General features: G+C 40.9%; 1 protein-coding gene across 3 annotated transcripts in view; it reads right to left on the bottom strand.

Moving 5' to 3' along the window:
• The window catches only part of LOC122541789 (A disintegrin and metalloproteinase with thrombospondin motifs 14), a 199,083-nt gene that overhangs the window by 30,528 nt on the left and 151,115 nt on the right, over positions 1 to 17,440 (bottom strand). For all 3 annotated transcript variants that reach the window (XM_043678771.1, XM_043678769.1, XM_043678770.1), the window contains exons 7-8: positions 14,245 to 14,350; positions 4,503 to 4,646 (exon numbers count right to left, since the gene is read on the bottom strand). In XM_043678771.1, the coding sequence (XP_043534706.1) occupies positions 4,503 to 4,646; positions 14,245 to 14,350 (250 nt within the window). The remainder of the gene's footprint in view (positions 1 to 4,502; positions 4,647 to 14,244; positions 14,351 to 17,440) is intronic.

Raw genomic sequence — 17,440 nt, 5'->3', positions numbered from 1 at the left:
CTCCTACAAATTCTTTTCAGAGAAATGTCCACTGACTGCCTTTCTTAATTCTCTACAACATTCTTAAACTGTTATTGATCTATTAACCACAGTGTTAGAAATGGGGAAAAGTGTTGTTTTTGCATATATAGAAAAAGCATACAGAAAAGGGGTACAACAAGAGAACTGTTAACTCTGCAGGTATTTAGGGAAGAGTATCTCTACTTTTCAGTGCATAATTATGGATAATTAAGTACTAACTTTAATGTAGATTTATTAAAGAAAATAATTCCTTTTACCATAATGTTTAAAATAACAGTTTCAGCAAAAAGCTAAGATTACTGAAACGTATAAGCGAAGCATGAAAAAGATACATTGTTAAGATGTATGTACAAGAGTGGAATGTACCTATGGACAATGAAAGAAGTTACAAAGGGAACATCGAGATAAGATTTAGCCTTATGACAGCACGTGCAAGGGGGAAAGTTGTCAACTTGGAAAGAAGGGGGCAATAGGCGTGGAGCATAGATGGGCAGAGACGAAATAGCAAGAAAGATTGGGTAATGTAGGGATCGGAAGAGGTGACCTCATATCGCTCAAAAGTATGACTGTATAATAGTTTGAATAATCATCACTTCAATTGCTTTCTGCAATTGGGGTCCTTTTTTGCAAGATTGTAGAATAAATTGTCTTGTTTCCAGCTTTGGTGGTCTCGTCTAAACTTTATTGAATTTTGTTTCTAACAACAGGAAACAGACTTTCACTATTTGCTATTCCATAAGCCTTCATAACTAAAAACACTCCTATCAAACATCCTCATATCTTTCTCTATTCTAGTTGAAGTTGTCGTTAAGAAGAGACCAGAGTTGCTAGAACTAGATTTCCTAATTTTTGATGAACCTTATTGTCCTTATTATCAGAAGTATTATTATCTTATTATCTGGGAGTTGTATTGTTTATCACAATCTTCCAGGTTAACATGTTACAAGTTAAAAGGCAAATTCAGCAAGGTTACATTTCTATAGTGAGGCTTGCTGTAGGACAGTGTAAAGCACACACTGGGTAAAAACACATGTTTGACACAGCTTCTGTTCTCGTCAGGGATCTTTGAAGTTTTGATAGTGCAGATAGATTTTAAAAATTGGGACGATAACGACAGGTTGCAGATTTTAAAAAATTAGCAAGTAATTTAAAGGGGAGATGAGGAATATTTTCAGATGGGAAGCTATCTGGATCAGACTGTTCTGAGAAGATAACAGAAGCTGACTGCATAATCACTTTAAAGGAGCTTAAAAAGGGAATCAAGGATGAGGGGTACACGCATGAAGCATTCATCTGTGATGAACCATGACATCTCTTTCAAAGAGCAAATACAGGCCAAATTCCATCTTTAGTGTTGTAAGATTCTGGACATCTATTTGGGATTTCAAACCTGCTAAATTTACCAATGGTAGCTATATAAGTCATAATTTCAGGTACTCTTATATGTTATCAAAATACAAGCAATTCACTTATGGCTACATTGTTGTGACAAGAAGGTTTCCAAGTACACACTTCCAATACATTGAATGCATGTTTGTGAATTAGAGTCAAAGAGCATGAAAACAGATTCTTCAGTCCAACTCATCTGTGCCGACCAGGTATCCCAAACATAACAAGTCCCATGCCTGCATTTGGCCCACATCCCACTGAACCTTTCCTATTCATGTACCTGTCCAAATGTCTCTTAACTGTTGTAATTGTATCCACCTCTACCACTTACTCTGACAGCTCATTCCACGTACACACCAGTCTCTGTGTGAAAAAGTTGCCCCTCAGGTCCCTTTTAAATCGTTGCCCTCTCACCTTAAACCCATCCCCTCTAGTTGTGGACTTCCCTATCCTTTGAAAAAGACCTTGGCCATTCACCTTATCCATTTCCCTCATGATTTTATAAACCTCTATAAGGTCACCCCTCAATTTCTAATGCTCCAAGGAAAATAATGTCCCAACTTATCCAGCATCTCCTTATAACTCAAACCCTCCAGTCTTGGCAACATCCTTTGTAAATTTTTTCTGCACCCTTTTTAGTTTAACAACATCCTTCCTAAACAGGACTATCAGAATTGAATGCAGTATCCCAAAAGTGGCCTCATCAATGTCTTCTACAGCTGCAACATGATGTCCCAACTTCTGTACTCAATATTCTGACCAATGAAGGCAAGTGTGCCAAATGCCTTCTTCACACCCTGTCTACCTGCAATGCTGCTTTCAAGGAACTGTGAACTTGCAGCCCTATGTCCCTCTGTACAATAACACTCCTCGGGGCCCTACCATTAACTGTTACAAGTTACGAACAAATGTTAAATGGATCATGCAATCAATCCCCACTATCCAGCAGCACAAGATTGGAAACTGACCACTCACAATTGAAGTTATTATGCTACACAGTCTGCTCTGGTGGAAGGTGACTTCGGCTTTTGGACCAATGCAAATCTATGCAGCATATTTGAGGAGACAGCACAATTCAGTAAGTGGCACGTGTATATTTTTGGAGCTTCACTGTATTAACTATAGTCTAAAGCCCAGTTGAAAATTCCACAGATATGCCCAGGCATCTACTTTTGTAAAGTTTAACCTCTCATCTTTACCAAATTAGTAACTAATTAAGTCAATAAATAAAGGTTGAAATGGCAGGGTTGGTGGATGTGTCACAACCGTAGCATGTAGGAATGTGTGGAGAGCACGTGTCCCCAGACAACTATACCCAAGGTATGTAACTGCAGCTCAAAGCATTTGGCTCAAATTGTTGCGGGGGAAAATTATCTGGACACACTGTTCCAAATTGTACGCATAGGCCTTACGGTAAGTGAAACTTCTAATCTGGTCATGGTCAGCGACAAGAGGCTGTGATTACTAATCTAGGAGATACGGGAATCCAGAGTATGGAATGTTGACATCTTGGCCCTTGACCGTTAACAGATAGGAATGAGGTACTTGTTACCTGTGCAGCTGAGAACAAGGACTGCAGAGTGCATGAGCAAGCTTTTTTCATTCTTCATTCATAGGACAGGGGCATCACTGTCGCGGCATTTTTTGCCTACTTCAAACTGTCCTTGAGAAGATGGTAGTGAGCTGCTTTGTTGAATCACTGCAGTCCTTAGGGATACCCACACTGCTGTTTGGAAGGGAGTTCTAGGAATTTGACTCAGAGGCAGTGAAGGGATAGTGATATAATTCCAAGAGGGATGGCTTAAGGCTGGGAGGGGAACTTGCAGGATCCTTGCATCTGTGCCCATATCCTCCTAGATCGTAGTAGTTATGGGTTTGACGATGCTGTTGAAGGATATAATGCTGCCCAGGTTTTGCTGTATTTTGGCTTCCATATTGAATAGTCACAAATGGTGCTAAGCATTGTGCAGTCATCAGCAGACATCCCACTTCTGACTCCATGATGGAGGGAAGGTCATTAATGAAGCGGCTTAAGGTGATTAGGGCTGAGGAACTCCTGCAGAGGTGCTCTGGAGCTCAGGTGACTGACTTCCAACAGCCACACCTGCAGGTATGACCCCAACCACAGAGAACTTCCTCCCGTTGACTCTAGTTTTGCAAGGGCTCCTTGATGCCACACTCGGCCAATTGCTGCCTTGCGTCGAGGGCAGTCATTCACACCTCAGCTCTCTGCAGTCCACTTCTTGCTGTAATGAGTTCTGGAACAGGAGCATACTGGCAGAACATAAACTGAGCATCTGTGGGCAGGTTGTTGCCATGCAACCACTGCTTGACTGCACTGTCAATGACCCCTTATACCACATTGCTGATATAGAGTGAGAGGGACAGCAATTGACTGCGTTAGACTTGCTTTCCTTGGACAGGGCAAGAAAGAAGTTAAGACAACAAGCCTCCCCGTTCGGGAATCTAGAAGATAAGGTTGCAGTTCGGAATAAGAAGTTGGTCATTTACGACTGAGGAGAAATTTGTTCAAAGGGTTGTGAATCTTTGCCTCTCTCTACCCCAGAGAGCCGGGAATGCTCAGACATCGGGGTTACTCAAGAGTGAGGTCAGCAGTTTGTTGGGCACAAAAGGAATATCTGGATTCAGCAGGAAGATGGAGGAGAGACATGATTGATTTGATGGAGTCTGTTCAAATGGACAATTCTTGCTTCTATTTTTTTTGGTCTTCCATGTAGCTGCAGTCAGTCCCCAACCCTAAACAAATGAACCAGCATTCGAAAACCAAGAAATGGAGCAATGGGCATGCATGTCAACTCTCTTATCCTTGAATAATGAGTGAATTAGGAACCAATGATTTAACTCTGGGCATAACGTGCTCTGCATTCCTCAAGTACCTGCAGAATAAGATGAATTTATACTCAATTGTAACCAACGGGCTGTATTTGACAATTATAAATTAGATGATGCAACAGTGATCCAGTGACATTTTAATGTTTTGATTAATTTCACCAATATATATGCTTGAGTAAAATGTGGAACTATAGTAGAGACTTTCACAGATGGTTACGGTACCAAATACAACCACCTACTGTATGTATCGACTGAGTTCCTGCTTGCTGCAGCGAGACCAATGATAGCGATGGAACGCAGCCTGTACAAGGGGGGCCATGATGCTGCCCATACTCGTTTCGTCAGCACAGCGATTACCTTGCCCGTCATGCTCCATCCCTAAACTGTTAGCAAGCACATGTCAATCATTTTGGAAATCCATTTAACCACAAAATTCATCAGAACGTTGCACACTGCAAACCATATATTTCGATGCAAATTCAAGACTGCTGCATAGTTACATTTAAAGCAGAAACAATTCAACTAGTTTTAGAGATAAACACAATTTGCAAGACCTTTAACCAACCCAAGCCAGAAATATCAGATTAGGCACTTGGGTCACCGTTCTCATATTACTGCCCAGTAAACAAGAAAATATGACATTTAACAGATTGCTTTTCTCTGCAACCACTTATCAGTCACATCCTCCAGTTTCCCCTATTTAATCAATACTGGTTTCCTGACAAATTCAATGCTCCACCCTCCCCCTCCCCACCCCCACATCCTGTGGGTTGAATTTCAGATTCAGCACATAACTCACTACAACAAATCATAACCAGCGTGTCACAGTGTAATTTAAGGACCGTGTTCTCAAATTAGATTTTCTCTGACTGCAATACAAATCTGTAAGAACCATGCCAGCCAGTTAAATGAATAGCTTGCTTCAAATATTTAGGTTGATAGCAGAGACCTTCTTTTTGCATCAGGAGTCAACGTTGTTACTCATGGGACAGTTGGACCTCTGACAAATTAAGAGCAGAGCTCTTGTTACAATCGTAAAGCAGCAGTCTATGGTATGCATACCCTCCCCCTTCTCACTACAGCTGCCTGCCACTTCCTACATTGCTCTTACTGTGCTCCGTGAGTGGGACTGGCCAACAATTATGATGGGGCATTGTGCAATTTTATCACTCTGGCCTACAAAAGGATCTAATCAGCCCAGTGTCATGTACTGAAGAATGCTTCTTAGTAGAACAGTGAATATGAGCTGTGTTCAAACTGAGGTGCCAGAGTTGAAATGACCATATTTTAATGTCATTTAAGCAAGATTTCCAATTCTCCTGACAACTTATCTTACAGATTCAGCTACCAACATCACTCACACTTGCTCTCTGAGATAAATCTTGGTTTCGTAAAGTTGCGACTCTATTGATCACTGAGCACAACTACCTATGCCCTCCATAACTTGATTTGATTTATAAATTGTCACTCATATTTATTATCAATACAGTGAAAAGTGCTGTTTACTGTCACCATTCTACAGCGGCATCTTAAAACACAGAAAATAAACCAAAACACAGAATATAAAGCCACAAAGATAAAACAATAAAGTTCATCTGAAAGTCTAATCTCAATAAAGTTAAGTGGTTTTTGGAACAGCTCCCACTTCTACTCAGCTCATCCAGGTTCCTCCACCCCGACGTCTCGAGTCTGTGCTGTTAAACCGGTGAAACATTGTTGCAACCACACTTCACTGCATTGTTGCCGCTCTCCAGTGCCATCTCACCTCCACCAATGCTGCCATTGCCATGAACTCACGCTGGGCCGACCTCGCCAATGCAACTGCTGTCAGTGCTTCAGTTCTGCAATGGGACCAAACTTGTCCCCGTCGCTGCCTCCAACATCAGAGAGTTAAGTCTATAAGGATGTTGCTTAATTGGAACAGTATTCCTATATCTATATCATGCACTATCAGATTAACACTCTCCAGTTTACTCCCACATATCTCTCCATGTCATTGTAATAACACTTTCAGGTCATTTCAATTTTCCCCTGGAAGGTATCCCAACAATTTATCCCAATGTTTGAGAACTGTCACATTGTCCAACTTAATTTGGGGAATATCCAATTCAGAATCAGCAGAACTTGGTTCTTCACTGTATTGTAACCAGTAACACATTCTCCTTATGCTTAGGGATAGTCAACATGGTTTTGTGTGTGGGAAATCATGTCTCACAAACTTGATTAAATTTTTTGAGGAAGTAACAAAGAGGATTGATGAGGGCAGAGTGGTAGATGTGATCTATATGGACTTCAGTAAGGCATTCAACAAGGTTCCCCATGATTAGCAAGGTTAGATCTCACGGAATACAGGGAGAACTAGCCATTTGGATACAGAACTGGCTTAAAGGTAGAAGACAGAGGGTGTGGTGGAGGGTTGTTTTTCAGACTGGAGGCCTGTGACCATTGGAGTGCCACAAGGATCAATGCTGGGTCCTCTACATTTTGTCATTTACATAAATGATTTGGATGTGAGCATAAGAGGTACAGTTAGTAAGCTTGCAGATGGCACCAAAATTGGAGGTTTAGTGGACAGCGAAGAGGGTTACCTCAGATTACAACAGGATCTGGACCAGATGGGCCAATGGGCTGAGAAGTGGCAGATGGATATTGGTCAGAGTATTGAGTACAGGACATTGGTTAGGCCACTGTTGGAATATTGCGTGCAATTCTGGTCTCCTTCCTATCGGAAAGATGCTATGAAACTTGAAAGGGTTCAGAAAAGATTAACAAGGATGTTGCCAGGGTTGGAGGATTTGAGCTATAGGGAAATGCTAAACAGGTTGGGGCTGTTTTCTCTGAGGCTGAGGGGTGACCTTATAGAGGTTTACAAAATTATGAAGGGCAAGGATAGGGTAAATAGGCAAAGTATTTTCCCTGGGGTTGGGGAGTCCAGAACTAGAGGGCATAAGTTTAGGGTGAGAGGGGAAAGTTATAAAAGAGACCTACAGGTCAATTTTTTCACACAGAGGGTGGTACCTGTGTGGAATGAGCTGCCAGAGGAAGTGTTGGAGGCTGGTACAATTGCAACATTTAAGAGGCATTTGGATGGGTATATGAATAGGAAAGGTTTGGAGGGATATGGGCCAAGTGCTGGCAGGTGGGACTAGTATTTGTTGGGATATCTGGTCGGTATGGACCAAAGGGTTTGTTTCCATGCTGTACATCTCTATGACTATGACTCTATGCTTTCCTTCCCTATCAAAATACCTAATTGAGCATATTCACATGACACTCACAGCGAGATTTCTTTCTATCTGACATTCTTATCAAATAATTCATGTCACTTAATTTCTTTTTGATTTGATAAGGTCCACTAAACTTGGCCTTTAAAGGTTTACCGACCACTGGTAGTAATACCAGCTCTTTATCTCCTACAGCGAACTACAAATTTTTGATTTCTTGTCTGCTTCCGGTTTCATCACATGCTGTGCTACTTTTAAATGCTGTCTAACCAACTCACCTTCTCCACTTAATCTCTCCCTAAAATTTCACAGATAGTCTAAATATGTGATGTCTGAACTCTGATCCATCAATTTCTCCTTAATCAGCTTCAGTGGTCCTTTCACCTCAAATGAACTGAATTGAATTGTTTCATTAGGTGCATCCCTAATTACAAAATGCATACATAGAATTCCTTTATTCCAACCCTCTGGATCGTCATGACTGTAAGCGGTCAACATGATTTTTACACATGGTCAGGTGAAATCCCAGGATATACTTCCTGTAACGCCTCAGTTGTCCGATTTTCCACTGGCTTTTCAGCCTTCTGAATTACGCATCTCCTCATCTCTCATCATCAAAGATTGATTTGCTCCTGTATCTCTTAAGATTTTAATTTCTTTACCTACTCCACCTGGCATACATAAACCTTAGCCATGCGAGTAAATTCTTTTTTTCTCAACCAACCCCTGATCAGGTTGTACATTCTTTTGCAGTTTTTTTTAAACTTGCATGTGCTTTCTTTTACCATTTCAAAACTCACTGGCTTATCCTGTTTTCCCACATTCATCTTCCCAATGCTTATTCTAAATCACCAACACAATGACTTCATGTGGCCTGAAAACACCTGAGTTTTTTTTCCCGTCTATTTCCCCTTCTTGGGATTTCCTTTTTAGCCTGTGGTAAACTCTCTTTAATATCTTCAATGAGATCTCCTTTTCCTTTACCATCTGAGGATTTCTCTTTTCCTCACTTTCTATCCCTCACAGATTAAGACTGATGTTGGTAGCCAAACTTTGATTTATGAACCAGCTCATAATCACCTGCCATTCCTGCTGCTAATGTTGCAGTCTTAATTCTTTGCTCTTCCACGAGTTCTCATTACTTCAAGAAGAAAATTTTTGAACTCCTCCAAAATATTTGTCTCTCTCAAAGCATGGTATCTTTGATCTATTTTCAATGCCCTTATCCACCTACCAAAATTACTGAGCTTGCTTCTTTCAAACTATATACATTTGACCAGGTTCCATCCTTAGATTCATAAAATGTTGTCTGTCGGCTTCTGACATTAGCTCGTATGTACTTAAGATGGCATTTTCTACCTACCAACATTGTTAGGATCAACAAAACCCACATGGTTATTGGCTATTTCATTTGTTTAGCCACCTTCTCAAATGAAATGCAAAAGCTTCTACATCTTTCTTGTCGAACTTGGGCAATGTTTAGCCATATTTAAACTGATCCCCACCAGGCTTTTGGCCCCAATGGGTTTGCTCTCCATCACTGACCTCATCACTATTCTGACCTTTCACCTCGATCTCCGCCATTTTAAGTCCATTTTGAATTCTCATTTCCAACCTCTGAAGTTCAAAAACTCTCTTTTTTCCCTTTAACTTGTGCGAAGGCCATCCTTTCCTTTTCTTTCTCCTGTGATTTAATCACAATTCAAACTGTTTCATTTCCTTTTCTCTTTCCTTTTGCCAGGGCTATTCTTTCCTTTTCCCTTGCTATTGCCTCTAATTCAAGCTACTTCATTTATAACTGAAGTTTAGCAATCTTCAATGTTTCTGATTGCAAATGTACAACTACTACTAAAATTATTTCTCCTTTTCTCACAGACACAGGCAACTACAACCTCAACTTGTCTGCTAATTCCAAAAACTTTGCCATGCTCACTTACTGTAAAACTCCCAAAGGGACTTCTTTCACCCCCAGGAAACTCTTAGTGACTGAAAGAGCTATTACTACACAAGGCACATCTTATTTCAACCAACTGAATGCAACACCTGAAATAAAAACCATTAACACTTACCACTCGCTGCCTTTGAGTCCAATAATCCTAAATCCAACATGGAATTAGAGAGCTTGATCCCAACAAAAGCCTCCAGTTTGTATGGATCAGATCAAATTCCCTTAAAACATGTTCAGGAGATAGCCTAGACCCTAACTTTTTCTTGTTTTAAAGGCAAGTACCAGGCATTAGGTTCTGGATGCAATTCGATTGGTAAAAATATCAGGCTTGAAGCAACACTTTATTCATACACTATAGTTAAAATGCAGACAAAAGAAAAATAGAAGAAAAGAATTGGTTTGACTAACTCTAACAAAATACTTAAGAAAATGATAAACTGCTCCTTAACTGTTCCAATATAGTAACATCCTGTAAGCATTCCCTTGGCAAAGGAAAATTCAGTCACATAGATTGTCTCACATACAAGCTTTTTGCTGTAGCAAAGAGAGAGAGAGAGAGAGACAGAGAGAGAGAGATGTAGCAACTTTCACAATCCTGACAGATATTGAAAACTAAAACTAAAACCCTGGTTCTGTGGGAGCTTGACCCCAACCATTCAGGCTGCTTCTATTGTTCCAAATGTTTAAAAACCCAAGGCCTCACAAGCTGTTTACTTTATTGGCTTGAAGCAGACCATTCCTCACCTCTGTCTCAACCCCTCTGCTGAAAAAAAAAGACAAGGGCAAAACACACCTCTTAAAGCCATAGCATCATCACACACCAAGGATCTGAAGTTAAAGTGGGTAAATGGAGTTAGGTACAGATCAGCTTTGACTGAATTGAATGCCTGAAAAGACTCACAGAGCTGAATAGTCCACTCCTTTGTTACTATGTTCTGTTACTGAATTTAGTGATCTCGGACTAAGTCTCACTCTCTGCAACTGGATCCTCAGTTTCCTGACCTACAGGCCACAATCAGTGAGGACTGGGGACAATATTTCATCCTCATTAACACTCAACACTGGAGCCCCCCAGGGGTGCGTAGTCAGTCCCCTACTGTACTCACTGTATACCCATGACTGTATCACCAAATACCAGACTAATGCCACTTACAAGTTCACTGATGACATCACCATAGTCGGTCGAACCTCAGATGGCGACGAAACAGACTACAGACGGGAGGTGGAAGACTTGGAAAAATGGTGCACTGGGAACAACCTAGATCTCAATGCCGGCAAAACCAAGGAATGCTTATTAACTTTCAGTGGGATGTTACTCATTCCCCCCCACATTAACAGCACAGAGTTGGAATGAGTGGAGAGTGTCAAGCTCCTGGAAGCGGTCATCAACAAGCTTTCTTGGAGTATTCATGTGGACGCACCGGTTACAAAGGCCCAACGTCTCTTCTTCTTCAGGCAGCTGAGAAAATTCGGCATGATGGTGAATACCCTTGCCAACTTTTATAGGTGTGCCATCGAGAGTATTCTGTTTGGATGTATCAAAACCTGGTATGGCAACTGTACCATTCAAGATTGGAGATGGTTACAGCGAGTGGTGAACTTGGTCCGGACAATCACAAAGGCCAACCTCCCATCTATAGAATCCATCTACCAGGCCCGCTGTCAAGGAAAGGCCGCCAGCATTTTCAAAGATCCATCCCACTATGGCAATGCTTTTCTACAACCTCTACCATTGGGGAGAAGGTACAGAAGCCTGAATACATGCACCAGCCAGTTTTGAAACAGTTTCTACCCTACTGCTGTTAGAGTACTGAATGGATTCACAAATTCATGGCATTCACCTGTACCTGTGTTTTTGTTTTTGCTGCTATTTACCTATTATTTACTTATCTATGCTATTTAACTCTGTGATCTGCCTGTATTGCTCGAAAGACAAAGCTTTTCACTGTGCCTCGGTACACGCGATGATAAATTCAATTCAATTCAATCGTGTTGCTGCAGTCTTTGGTGGTTTGAACATCAACAAATCGAAGCCATTCTAACTGGATCCACCAGATGGTGCTCATACACAACCTTCACCACGAACACCGCATTCAGAGCAGTGTAGCATGGAAGCTAATCTAACGGTATCCGTGAGAACCTTGCAAATATTGCCACCATTTTTCTATCATTGAGTATGTTACACAGTAAATGAGGAAACGTTTGCATAATGCAGATACTATAAGGTAAAAGGTATGGTAAAGTTTCCGCAGTCACAAAGGCCCATATGGCTGCTCTCTCATTAGAAAGAGATGACTGGTAATGGTGGCTTAACAAGATCCAGGACTATGTGATGAGGAATGCAGTAAAGCTTGGGGCAGGTGCCACTAAGGGGCAAGGGGGTTGGGGGGGGGGGGGGGGGGGAGAAAGGTTTAACCATTGTTTGAGATATTTCTGCTGAAGTTAAACAGGGGTCTGTTTGATTATCAGACTTCCTGGCCACTGAAATATATGTAAATATTGTCTTACACAAGGAAGTAATGCCTTCGGTTTGTTTGTTGGATAGAATCAAACTCCAGTGTTTGTTTGTTCCTTCATATACTACTGTACAGAACCAATCTACTTCAGTGACTATGTATATAAAGATTTTTTTGAATAAAGTATATTTTTGAAATACAAAAATGAGGTCACCACGACTCAGGCGAGGCCGAGAAGGTGGGATCTTCATGGATCAGATGATGTTGGGATTGCTCTTGTCTAGTTAATGTAGGTAAACTACCTTCAATGTTGTTCTTACATGAGCACTTCAATTACTTCAACCTTCTTCACTAGTTCGGGTAGGATGTTAACTTATGAAAATGATACAGAGGAGTCTGCAGCCAATATACATAGAAGAACAGTACTGACTGCAATTTCTAACCTGTGCATAATGGATATTGCGGGTAAATAATAGATATTGCTGAATTCTAACACTGAAATATTTACACTATACTGATGCATTTTGAAATGAATTGAAGAAATCAAAAAAGAAGTAAGAAATATATTGCTCTCTGTTGTTGAGTTGCACCTATATTCCTTTTTGCTCTATCCATAACAAAAAGGGCGGCACGGTGGTTCAGTGGTTAGCACTGCTGCCTCACAGCATCAGGGTCCCAGGTTCAATTCCAGCCTCTGCGACTGTCTGTGTGGAGTTTGCACATTCTCCCTGTGTCTGCGTGGGTTTCCTCCTGGTGCTCCGGTTTCCTCACACAGTCCAAAGATGTGCAGGTCATGAGGATTGGCCATGCTAAAACTGCCCATAGTGCTAGGTGCATTAGTCAGAGGGAAATGGGTCTGGGTGGGTTAGATTAGATTAGATTACTTACAGTGAGGAAACAGGCCCTTCGGCCCAACAAGTCCACATTGACCCGCTGAAACAAAACCACCCACACCCCTACATTTACCCCTTCACCTAACACTACGGGCAATTTAGCATGGCCAATTCACCTGGCCTGCACATCTTTGTGACTGTGGGAGGAAACCGGAGTACCCGGAAGGTTGGTGTGGACTTGTTGGGCCGAAGGGTGCATTTCAACACTGTAAGCTAATCTAATCAAAAAACATCTTTAGATTTGAGATAATCTTGTCTTGACTGCAGCCAAAAATGGTATCTAATGCTAGTAATGTGATGGAACTACCAGAATGTAAACATTTCTAGCAGAACAGCATCCAAATGATCTCAAGAAATTTATGTAACAAACATATTCCTATTACAAATCCTTTTTAGCATTAGGTGTGTTAAATCCCATTAAAAAATCAGCAAACGCAACAGGAAATCCCAATTGAAAATTGCCTAGTAATTAATCCATCAGAAAAGCAAACTAATTGACAAACTCCCACAAAAACTGAAACAAAGAAAATACAAAATGTTGGAAATGCCCAGGAGGTCAAGCAGCACCCACTAAGAGAGAAACAGACTGAATTTTTCAGATTAGCAACCTGTTGTCAAAAGCAGAAAATGTTAAGTATACAACAGATTCGAAGCAGGAACAGAGGCAGGGATAAGGAGGGGAGCGTGAGGCAGGGATAAGGAGGGGAACGTGAGGCAGGGATAAGGAGGGGTGTGTGAGGCTGGGATAAAGGAGAGGAACTAGGAAAGGATCACAAAGTCCTTAAAGTTTTGCTTTTGCCGTACTAGATTTACTGTCCATAAGCAATTTCATAGAAAATGAATCACCAGCTCATAATAATCGAAGTTTTCTGAACTTGATATTGTCACGGTGATATTGAGGTGTGTGTCAAAGGGTAGCCTGATCTTTTTGCTTGCTAGCTGTGGAAAAGTGGTGACTTGTAAGTACTACTATTCGAAAACTCCTGTCATTTTGATTTGTACAATTACCTAAGCACAGAAGACCAAGGAGAAGCTTACTGAACGTTTATGGGAACTAAAAATCCCTTCTTAGAGGGAGCCAAGTGTTTATGTGTTAACAAACCAGAGAAAGGGTCTGACATTTGCCTGGAAGAACATGTCTCCTCGGGAGGAGAATATTGGACAGAATCAATGATATGATGAGTTCCTGATATGGTTGGGACTGATACTGCATCATTTAATTTTACACTATATTGCCTGCAATAACAGCATTAGTTATTGTTCATATTTATATATTATGTTATAGTACACATACATTTTCGTATAGTTGTGTGAATCGTGTTTCATGTTGTAGTTAAATATTACTTCTCCCCCTTTCACTCAATTTATTTACCAACACGGATAGGGCAAGTACTTATTTTGCACCCCAGAGCTTGTAACTTGGTTTACATGGGAGTGCTTTGGCAGCAATACACACTTACACGTGACCAGTTTCATGGGCTACCACAAATGCAGAGGAAAATCCATCTTCATGGTTGAGTGTACAGCTTCGAAGTGGATGGCACATGCCTGTCACTGGAGCATAACCTAAGCACAATACAGAGCAGAGAGTTCATGAGAAAGCCTGGGCAGCACTAGTACAAGTACATTTCACCTGCGTGTGCACGCGCACACACACTCCTTCCTCCCCCCCTGCCAAACAAACACACGCACACACACACACAGTTTATAAACCTCACAGCTGTGTAGACCTTCAGGAAGACTTCAAGTGCAAACTGAAGTATCAATATAAAATGTCTCCTACACCATAAATTGAGAAGTAGGATACTATGGATGCTGGAAATCTGAAACAAAAACAGTGAGTCCTGAAAATATTCAGCAGATCAGACAGCAACTGACTTGAAACCAGGTTAACTCTGTTTTCCTCTCTGCAGATGCTGCCTGACCTTCCAGAGTTTTCTGTTTCATTTCCCCTTTGCCAAAAAAGAATGCTGCAAAATGTTCAAATAACTTTCATTTCAGAGGAAAAACAAATACATTGAGGTCAAATATGTTTTTCTTAAAAATTAAAATCACAGCTGTGCACTGGCTTTCATAATGTCAATAGCAGACAAAGTTTTAAAGCATTAAGCCGAGGAATTAACTGCTTTAAATAAAAAAAAACTATATAGATCGATTGAATGAAAATAACAGCCCGAGATTAATGAGGGACATCACCATATAAATGATGAATGCAGAAAGATTGAATTCCTCTTTCCACTTTTAACAGAAGAATTGACGTGTCATTTTTGCTACATTTGAGCCTAAAGCAAACTCTCTCGAAATAGTTAAGAGTTCACAGTATAATATAGTTAACTAAAATTTTAGGTTGATATATACTAAATGACTTGACGTATTGGTTCTCTCTGTCAATTTGATCAATGAAACATTTTTTTGAAGTATAAAACAGGTATTAGTGAACTGGATCTCTTCGAACAGGATAGCTCACACATGAAAAATGGTTTACCTGACCTCTTTAAATCTAAACTGATATAATATTTTTATTCACTTGTGGCTGGCTAGACTAGCAGTTCCTGCCTATCCCTAGTTGCCCTTGAGAAGGTGCTGGTGAGCTGCTTTCTTGATCCACTACAGTCCATGTGTTGTCGACTAATCCACAATCCTCTTTGGGAGGGCATTCCAGCATTTTGACCCAGTAACAGTGAAGGAACAGCGATACATTTCCAAGTCAGGATGGCGAGTGGCTTGGAAGGGAACTTGCAGGTGGTGCTATTTCCACGCATCTGCTGCCCTTGCCCTTCTAGGCGGAAGTGGTCGTGGGTTTGGCCCGAGGCCAGTTCACATCGCTTCAGTTTATTACTTTGTTTCTTAAAACAGCTCAGTTCATATGAAGACTATATTTCTTTACTACTTTCCTGCTCACCAAGACTGGAACTCCAAATGCAGAGAGTCCAGTGTGAAATAATTATCAGTATTAGTAACACGCATTCCTGCACAGTGTAAAATTATCTGTGCATCAACAGCCTGCCTCAAGTCAACCTTAGAAAAAGCATGTCACCTAGTCATGTCTTCATTGTGTGTGAAATTACTTCAAGTTTTAGTTCAGTAAAATAGCAAATGACTTAGCACACCCTTCCCTTGAATTTTCAGCCATATTCTGAGCTGGATTGCAGCTCAATTTCCCAGTGACAGAAGAATGTCTACACTCTGTATTCACACCTCCATTTTGTATTAACTTCAAGCAGCTGCAGCTTTAAATCTCCTCCCATATTGTTTTCACCCTTTGCTAGATTCTGTTCCATTGGCAAAAGCTCTTTAAATAAACGTCTCAAAAGAATCAAATTTGAAGGAATCTAGAGCATCCAGTGCCACAAGAAATGACACCAAAAGTTAATGATGAAATGGACTTTAAAAATTCAACATTTGAACGTTCCAAATACAGTACTTTTCCAGGGATTGACAAAATACTTATGATGTATGCCCACAATTTACCCCTTGCATTCTGTCCACAGGGTCACGAGTAAAAGCAGACACAAGATGAAAAAAAATGAGGTAAATTTACCATAGCTTCCAACCTTCCCAGCTGCCGCATCAACAAAGGGTTTTATCAAACCCCCAGGAGTTGTTCCCTATCTCCAGTTGGACCAGTTAAAGGTTACAAAGGAGAGATAAAATAAATGCCAAGGATAAGGGAAATCAGAAATTCCAGATTCATATTTTTGAATAAACTGAAAACATAATTTTATGCTCTAATGCAATCTAAATAAATTTTAATAAGAAACAGATTGATATAGTGCATTGTAAAAAGCTTTTTATTAGGTTGCAAGGTAAGGTGCTGGAATTGTTTGCCAGGTTTTGTTTTGTTTTTAAAGGTCCAAAATACCTTCCTGCAGTATGGTGTAAACTTGGGAGGTGAACAACTGCCTTGCTGGGCAGAGTGTGAACTCTCACACAGTTAATGTCTGCCAGAAGTCTGCAAAACGCACAGGTTATGATATGATTTGATTTCATCTCATTTATTACTGTCACATGTACCTGGGTACTGTGAAAAGTTTTGTTTTGTGTGCAGTACAGGCAGATCATACCATACATAGTGCATCAGGGTAATGGGACAGAGTGAGGATTACAGAGTGAGGCTGCAGAGAAGGTGCACAATGAGCAAGATCAACATTAAATTGGAAATTTGTAAGGTCCATTCAGAAGTCTATTAACTGTGAGGAAGAAGCTGTTCTTGAATCTGTTGGTCTGAGTGTTTGAGCTTTTGTATCTTCTGCCTGACAGAAGAGGTTGGAATAGGTTATAGCTGGCGTGGGAAGAGTCTTTGATTATGTTGACTGCCTTTACGAGGTAGCGAGAAACGCAGTTGGAGTCAATGGAGTCATGGACATCATGCCAGTGGTGCCATTTCAAAGTTCCAGCTGATGCCCTCTTCCAACCTGGCACAACTGAACATGTTTGAGGAGAAAGAGAGGACTGCAGATGCTGGAGATCAGAGCTGAAAATGTGTTGCTGGAAAAGTGCAGCAGGTCAGGCAGCATCCAGGGAACAGGAGAATCGACGTTTCGGGCATAAGCCCTTCTTCAGGAATGAGGAAAGTTTGTCCAGCAGGCTAAGATAAAAGGTAGGGAGGAGGGACTTGGGGGAGGGGCGTCAGAAATGTGATAGGTGGAAAGAGGT

This window comes from Chiloscyllium plagiosum, chromosome 38 (assembly GCF_004010195.1).
Source record: "Chiloscyllium plagiosum isolate BGI_BamShark_2017 chromosome 38, ASM401019v2, whole genome shotgun sequence".
NCBI classification, from domain to species: Eukaryota; Metazoa; Chordata; class Chondrichthyes; order Orectolobiformes; family Hemiscylliidae; genus Chiloscyllium; species Chiloscyllium plagiosum.
This window is presented reverse-complemented; position numbering and strand designations above follow the sequence as displayed.